The sequence below is a fragment of the Pinus tabuliformis genome, chromosome J (assembly GCF_031772625.1).
Source record: "Pinus tabuliformis cultivar Carrire ecotype Pingquan chromosome J, CPIR1, whole genome shotgun sequence".
Classification (NCBI taxonomy): domain Eukaryota; kingdom Viridiplantae; phylum Streptophyta; class Pinopsida; order Pinales; family Pinaceae; genus Pinus; species Pinus tabuliformis.
In genome coordinates, this window is record NC_142295.1 from 230,624,508 (window position 1) to 230,633,475 (window position 8,968).

General features: G+C 38.4%; 1 protein-coding gene across 6 annotated transcripts in view; it reads right to left on the reverse strand.

The window, feature by feature from the left end:
- Positions 1-8,968, reverse strand: part of LOC149226569 (uncharacterized) — a 236,237-nt gene that overhangs the window by 72,698 nt on the left and 154,571 nt on the right. For 5 of the 6 annotated variants that reach the window (XM_089375320.1, XM_089375318.1, XM_089375315.1 and 2 more), the window contains 4 exons: positions 3,998-4,084; positions 1,032-1,082; positions 801-894; positions 595-679 (listed from right to left, as the gene is read on the reverse strand). In XM_089375320.1, coding sequence (XP_089231446.1) covers positions 595-679; positions 801-894; positions 1,032-1,082; positions 3,998-4,084 — 317 coding nt within the window. The remainder of the gene's footprint in view (positions 1-594; positions 680-800; positions 895-1,031; positions 1,083-3,997; positions 4,085-8,968) is intronic. The other variant, XM_089375319.1, reaches the window with a different exon arrangement.

Genomic DNA, 8,968 nt, shown 5'->3' on the forward strand with positions numbered 1-8,968 from the left:
ACAAGTGCATTTCTCCATCTACCCATCGACTTCTTATAATCTCACTATGGGACTCCAACGGCCAAGATTAAATCTTAATCGATGGCTAAGATTATTTCCTAGTCAATCCGTGTGAGTTTCTAGATAATTCTCACCTTTCTCAATTAATATTGATTGATTAACCATTTTTCCTAAATTTAGACTTAGAAAATATTTTAAAAATTGGTTAATATTCTAATTGAGACACTTCTAGGTGGAATTTCCATAAACAATTTCTCGGTTATGGAGAACTCCTATGTTTTAGTCTTTCCACAAAGTCTCGAGACTAGAACACCTCTGATGCTACAAAAACTAACAGTTCTGGTCTCCAATGATCACTTCAAGAAAATGCCAAGCTCACTACCATGCCAACCTTACATAGAATTTTTAACCTTCAGTTGAGAAGAATATGGCAGATGTTAGAATGAGTATGTCATTTCCTTGAAGATCAGCATGGAAACATATGTGCAGTGACTATAATCTATCTAATTGCTTAAATAACAAATACTTTAGGATGGGTAATTTTACAAAATACAACACAAAGCATCTCGTAGAAAATTATCCCATAATACATACCTACGTCTCTCATAGGAAGTAATGAAAATGGCATTAGGAGCATTCTGCAGAAGAAAGCTCACAGTTGCAAGGAGATCATCAAAGTCTTCAAGAAGCACACCAAGAAAATCAGACATTAGTTTATTCTGGGGATAGAAAAAAAGGAACATTAATTCCATAACAAAGACAAGGATATCAAAAACAGGAAATACTAGAAAACAATTTACCTCTACTTTCATACAGGACATCGGCACCCAAAACTATTTGAGGGTGCAGATCAAAAGACATTGAATCCCATTCCCCCCATGTTAGACCCATAATCTGGATCAATAAGAAAAAGAAATTCCTCACCAGCTTAAGCATGCAAAGGACAGAACAAACGCATTCAACGTCATTTTGTAACATAAGCATGCAATGGTTTTGAAAGTAAAGGATGGAAACTGTGTGTGGTGCAGCACCTTGCAATCAACCCCATTGAGGTCACATGTTCTCTTCATGTTTTCCAATACCTAGATACACAATACCATAGTTAGACCTACTAAGAAAGTCATCAAGGTATTGGAAACATTGTAGCGCATTAAAACCTTCAAATCTCTGAGACAATTCACATGGAAATTGGAGGCAGTTACAAATGATAAGTCATCTCAAAACCATAGGCAAATACAAAAAATATACCACCACCAAAATTATTCTTTAGTCTAAAAGGCCCAAATGAGGGAACCTACATCCTTGTATTTCTTTGATGCAGAAACTGTAAATAGAACAATGCAGAACAAGAATCATGATATAACTGATGACAATGAAGTGCCTTTGTTGAAAGACATTGTTACCGAACAATTATTACCTAGAGATCCAAGGTAACAGTTTAATAGATCACCCTTGGTAACATAATTCATCCCTGTTCATGCATGCCTAATAGTAATGCATACTAACATGATATGCAGCATTAACATGGTAATAACAACATATTATTCATGAAGAATACACGAGTTATAACATCATATTTTCATAAGATAAACACAGCAGAAGCATAAAAATACAATAAGAACATTATTATTTTAAAAATGGCACCAACTAGCTACAAAACTTAGATGTTCCACCCAACCATAGACCACACTGCTCCAATATTCTCAATAGTACATCACCCCAAACTGGGGCTATGACTCTACCAGGGCAAAGGCTCACATAAAACCAACTATGGCCATGCAGATAGCACAAAACAGGTCAAACCAAGGCACTACACTATAGCAGCCTCTCATCCCCAATCAGCTTGCACAACCGAATGTAGCGCACCCCCTTCTCTGCACCCTCAATCCCTCGGGCTATGCCACTACTTTTCCAGGGCTTCCAGAACAAGCCAGCTAGGGAGTCTCACAGCCCTATGGTTCCAAGAGTTGCTCCAATATTCTCAATGCTGGGGCTATGACTCTACCAGGGCAAAGGCTCACGTAAAACCAACTATGGCCATGCAGATAGCACAAAACAGGTCAAACCAAGGTACTAGACTATAGCAGCCTCTCATCCCCCATCAGCTTGCACAACCGAATCTAACGCACCCTCAATCCCTTGGGCTATGCCACTACTTTTCCAGGGCTTCCAGAACAAACCAGCTAGGGAGTCTCACAGCCCTATGGTTCCAAGAGTTCCAACTACCCCCAAGAGTCTCCAAGTACCCTTTAGGTCTCACATTAAGGAACCTATTCCCACACTTCTCCCTCCAAGGCTCCCACCTTCCCCAAGGCAACCCAAGGAGAAGTACACACACCAAATCCACCTAGAATCCACAGGGTCACACTCCCCTCAAAGCAAGTACAGTGATCCTAATTGTTAGAATGGTCGAGTAGAATGATCGAGAATAACACTAAAGCCCCACTTTTTGTGTGTATGTTCCAACAATGACATGTGGCAGTCAAAGAAGTCACTTGCCACTTTTTTGGAAACTTAGGATAAAAGTATATGCATAATGACTTTAGGATTTAATTATATATTTGGCTAAGACCCTTGGCTTAAGGCCATCACTTACTCCTTAGCCCCCTTTCCCCCTCATGGAGTCCAAGCACCCCAACTCTCCTGGCTAACTCAGTATGCAGCAATGGTGTATTTCTACTAATCTCAGTGTGAATACATATTTACATAGCTAGGTTCACTGGCCTTTAGCACATAGGTTCACTGGACTCAAATCACATAGGCATTCTGGCCTCAAAACATGTAAAATGTGCATGCAGACCCAAAATACTTATATACACATGGGCATGCAAGCCCAACAAAATCCTGGCTCACCAATCTAATCATAACATGTACAAATATACACAGGGGTTATCCTGGGGGTGTTACATTTGGGGTTACTAGCAGCTCATGCATGCTGGCAATTAATACCACTCTCCATCTAGGATTCCAAGGAAGAGAGGAGAATTCCAGAAAGTTAATCCTTTGAGGGGTACCATTAGCTCAATCAATTAAACCATGTGACCAAGGCATGTGCCGACGAGGAGGCCATAGGTCACAGATTCAAATCCAATCAAGTCCCTGAGTGTTAGAAAAATATTTAGGGCTGTTACAAATATGCTGTGATAAAAGTAATTTTCATATCTGTGTTGATTGAGATTGAGCCCTATGGTCTGTGATATTCATCACCCCTTCAAGCATATTTTCAGACTCCATCTTGAAAAAGGTTGGACACAACCTAACTATTTGCTGCTGTAATAAATATTTCACAATTAGCCATAAGGCTGAAAGTTCTATAAAATAAAGCTGGGGAACCTCAAGTAAATGAGGTGAAATTTCTACAGTGTTTTAAACGCAGAATTTTTTAAAATTCCACATTGTGAACTTATCAAGTGGATGTATTGGGAATTTATTACCAGGATTAATAAATCCATAGTTTCATCTTTCTTAAGATTAAGGCTATAATGACTATGCCAGCTAACCAAGGATGAATTAATGCTTCCATTGCATTTTTGGACTGGTTTCTAAAGACTAATTACAATACAAAGATCCAGAATATAAACCAGATATTATATTGGTATGCTTGCATCCCTCTTCCCTCATTAGATCTGGAGATGTATGAACGTCAAACTCTTAATTCTTCAAAACCAGAGTTTGAAGTTTATCCAATCAAACTGAAGTGCATGCCTCAAATAGTGCATTGCAATTTATACTGTACAAGTCTGTTACCATTGCATAATTCTAGGCAGTTTTCAAAATATCAGCCAGGCACTTCCAGTTTCTGAAAATCTTTGTAACAAAGTTATTTCCAATTTTTGAAATATTAACTTAAAAAATAATATATGATAAAACAACATACAATACTTGCAATTGAATTAACAAGGACTCCAAGCTAGGTAGAACTGAAAACTGATACATAGATAAGTCTCTATGATTCATCCTAGAAGTGAGTATAAGCTCCGATATTTTATTCATTCACCTGAGGTCTATTGCAGTTATCTGTTAGAGTAACATCAGCACCCAATTTGGCAGCTACAATTCCTGGCAATGCAGTTCCTGCTCCAAGCTGTAAAAAGTAGAAAAATAACTAAAACAACAGCTATAAAAATCATAGTTGATCCACCTAAATCTCATTTTGTAAAATGTTCACTCACATATGAAAATGAAATTGGAATAACATCAATGTCCTCAAGTGACCAAAAAATCATAAATAAAACCAAAAGACATCTGCAAGTAAGATGCAAAGAGTGAGGGAGTGCTTGATTAACTCTTAAGAAAAATATATAATAAACATGATTCAAAATAGATAAAAGAGAACTGAAGTAAATTGAGGCAGAAGCCGAGTAAAATGTACCATTACAACCAATCATGATTCTTAAAGCAACAACAAGAACATAAAATGATCAAAGAAAGTACCACTGGATCAATAATTATCTACATCATTGCTTACATGAACTCCCCACCTTCAAAGATTATTGTTAAATCAAAATGCTATGCACCTTTAGTGTTCCTCTTATAACCTACCCTTAGAAGACTATCTCTTCTTTACTGACTAGAATATTTCAACAATGGTGATTTCTCTCTCAAAACAAAATGGAGTACAAAATCAATTAGCACACTCTAGCTTCAGCTTTATTACAGCCATAACTTTGACATGTGGATTTCCACTATAAACTTTTTTGAAGCCTTGTAATTTTTATCTTCTCCAGAGAAAATTATTAAGGGATGCAACCATTCTTCCATCCATTTATGCTTTAAAAATTATCAAGAGAGCATTCCCTCGATGTATCAACTTAAGAAAGGGTTGATTACAGGTACCTTTAAAATGATTAAATGTTAAATTTTGATAAATATCATAATGAAGACTCAACAATGAACATAACCCCCACGACAACGCTAAAAGATAAAGAATAAAAAATAAAAATAAAAAAAGTTTTTTGGGGTCATGAACTTCGCCAAAATTTCTTTTGCTACTTTTCATGTTCCTTAACCCTAGATCAACTTACGAAAAACACCAAAACACTCAATTGGGGAACAAAGCACAAAAAATATTTCCAATAACTATGAGATGCACTATGTGCAGCTCTTTCATTGGCATTGCTAGATATGCAAGACACTGTAAAGTCAAAGAAGACACCTCTCAATGTGTATTATGGGTTGTTCTTAAGCAAGGAGGGCATCCAATAGCATATCATTCAAAAATATTTCCAACGTCAAGATGAATTACAGTACATATGACAGTGCATTTTACGCTTGGACCAAAGATGAATTAAAGAGAAATGGCAATGGAAATGAATTTTACATCTTGTTCCAAGCCCTCAAACACTAGCAACACTTTCTTGGCAAATAAACCAGTGTCCATAGAGATTATTGTAAATATTATAATAATAATAATAACAATAATAATAAGGTTTAATGAAACATCAAGGGCCACACACTCCTTACCTCATCACCAGTCAATTCATATTTATACACCGTTACCAGGTTCACTGTAGACATCATTCATAGTATTTAACATTCTACTATATAATTGCAGACATACACTATCAATCTCATAATACGCAAGGACAGTTTATTTTATTCAGTATCAAAGCCATTGATTCGACCAATTTGTGAGTTAATTCCACAACTTGCAGTTCTACAATATGAATAGCCCATACAATTGTCACTCCTGTTCCACCAATTAGCATATTGTACCATACAACTGCCTTTCCTTCCACAAAGCTGTAATTCCATACAACCTACACTATATCTACTCTGTACATACACGTCCACTAAACAGTCATTGTCGCTTCCCATTCCTCCTTGGGTGCCCTCCATCTTCAAGTTTCACATCATAGTCTACGATAACTAGTTTTGATGAATCCTTGCTTTTCTCTCTATACCTCCCCAGCAGGCACTTAATGATAAAAGCCCTAATTCACATGGTGCAACCCAAGAGAAAACTACTAATATGGTTACCACTGCCACCTAAGCAACCTATCCTCTTCACTTTAGGTCAGCTCTCCTTCAACTCAAGGGAGGCATCCCTAAGTAGGATTACTAAAGCCAAACAATGAGGCACAAGATGATAATAGGGTAGCTTTAGTAAAACAATGTTTTTTGTATTTTTTTTAAAGTAGTTAAAAAGAGTGATGGAGGGTCCAAGAGATTAGTGTCAATCCAACAAGGGAAAATGGAATCAAAAGGTCAATCCAAGAGATCAAGCTCATCAAAGGGTAAGACTACAAGGACCACAATATGCATGTCTCAAGAAGAACTCAACATTGCTGAAAATGGAAGCAAAGAAATGCTACAAGACCTTGAAAAGTGTCAAATCAAAACATTGTTGAAGGGATGTGGCCTACTGTTAAGATTAGGTATGTTCTATGCTAGAGCAATTTATTTTAATTTTCCAATATCTTTTCCAGATTAGCAATCACATCAGCATTAAAGTAAACTGCAGATAGAACATAAATATAAATCACAGAAGACAAGCCAAGACACGAGGACACAAGATGTGGCGCTAGCCAAGGACAAACCCCACAATGTGGGGAAAACCTTGATCAATTCTTCTTTTATGTTCTTCAAAGTTCAGCAGAGAAAGTGAGAGAGATAGTACATTTACAATAGAAGTCAACACTTTGACTTTTGATATCTGCAGAGATCAGTTGAAGACATATTGCTTCAACTGATTCTCTAAGGTGACTCCTTCACCTATCATAGTGTTGCATCTCGTCCATTTGCTGCACCTTACCGTGAGGTACCATCATGCTGCATCATGCATCATCATGCTGCTCATGCTTTCATCACTATGCTGCCCATACATCATGCTGCCCATGATCTATATCATGCTGTCCATACATCATGCTGCTCATGATCTACATCATGCTGCCCATGATCTACATCATGCTGTCCATACATCATGTATCATTATGCTGCCCATGTTCATGATCTCATTCATTATGATGCCCATGATCTCATCATGTTGTCCATACATCATGCATCATTATGCTGCCCATGTTCATGATCTCATTCATTATGATACCCATGATCTCATACATTATGATTCTCATACATCATGCTGCCCTCTGCCATTATACATAGTGTGCCTTCCATGCCATGCTATGCCATGCCATGTCAATGAATATGCTGACACAATTCCATTCTAGATTATACCATTGACTGCTATATGCATCAACATTACTGCCCATCAAGTCATAGTACCTAAACAGGTCATAATATTGAGCCGCAGATGATATATGTGATCATTGTCATTATGGCAGCGGCTATATGTCAATCCAAGAGCAGAGGATGAACATGTCTCTTCTAACTGCGTGAACATGTTTCTCATGACAATGATTGTGTGAACATATCTCCCATGACTGCGTATTAGTGTCCCTCATACCAGCATATAAGTTTCTCTATATACCAGCGTATAAGTGTCTCTACAACTGTGTTAGGATTACATCATTGACAGCGTATCTGTCTTCAAGGTCATGAGTCTTCATGACCTGCATAGAATTGTGTTTGAGTGTCACCATTGACTACGTATGAGTCTTCGTGACCTGCGTAGAATCTCCATGATCTGCGTATAAGTATCATTATGTACAGCGTATACGAGTCTCCCTGATCTGCATATTAGTGCCATCATTGACTGCGTATGAGTCTTCATGACCTGCATAGAATCTCCATGATCTGCAAATTAGTGTCATCAATGACTGCGTATGAGTCTTTATGACCTGCGTAGAATCTCCATGATCTGTGAATTAGTGTCATCAATGACTGCGCATGAGTCTTCATGACCTGCATAGAATCTTCTGTGACTAGGGCTTCATCTGCAACTAGGGCATTCTTCATTAGTGCCTCTCCTTCACCAAAAACCCAAGACATGGAGAGGAGATCACATGAAGAATGTGTGTTCAAATGACTTCAAGTCCTTGCCAATTTATACTAAAATGTAGATGATGAATAGGCATGTCTATTGGGCTTCTGAGCCTACTCAAGTTGCTGGTCGGCTTGATAATAATTCCATAATCAAAATAAATTCATATCTCCATAAATACTTATCGGAATCGGATGATCTTTAGATCAATCCTACACCTCTCGATGAGAGGGATCCAATAAAAATATCAGCTACCATAAATAAGCTAGCCCACATGGAGTTTTGCCCTAGTTTTTTAACACTCCCTCTCAACTAGGGAGAAATCCATCCGCTGATCCATATGTCCGATTGTACTGTCTCCGCCATCAGTGCCCTGCACTGCTCTGCTCAGCTCTGCTCAGCTCTACTCAGCTCTATTGGCTCTGCTCTACTCTGCTCAGCTCTATTGGCTCTACTCAGCTTTGCTCAGCTCTGTTGGCTTTGCTTAGCTTTGCTAGCTCTGTTGGCTCTGCTCTACTCTGCATAGCTCTACTAAACCATGAAGAAGAAGAATTGATCGAGAATGTCTCATACCATTCTCCACTGACCCAAAGTCAGTCTCAGAGTACGTACCACTGGTCCCAGACCAGTCTCAACTAACCCAAAGTCCGCGTCATAGTGAGTACCACTCCTACCACTGGTCCCAGACCAGTATCATCAGTCTCAGAGTGTGTACCACTGGTCCCAGACCAATCTCAACCGACCCGAAGTCAGCATCATAGTATGCAGTGTTGATAATATCGGCGATCTTCGTAAATATCGCGATATTTTCGATGAGCCGAAATATCGCAGAGAAAATATCGCGATATTTTTGGCTCCCGAAAATATCGCGATATTTCCGAAATATCGTCGATATTTTGGCAGAATATCATGCGACAATCTAATTTATTGCCGGGAGATAGTAGAAAATATCCGCGCGAGTTATAAAATTCGGATTTTGGTTTTTATGAATCATTTTCATTTCTGATTGCTGGAGAAGGAAGGGGAGAGCTATGTGCTTGCTGCCAAGGAGGGTTTGAGCGTTCCATAGCTATTATCGCCACCAAC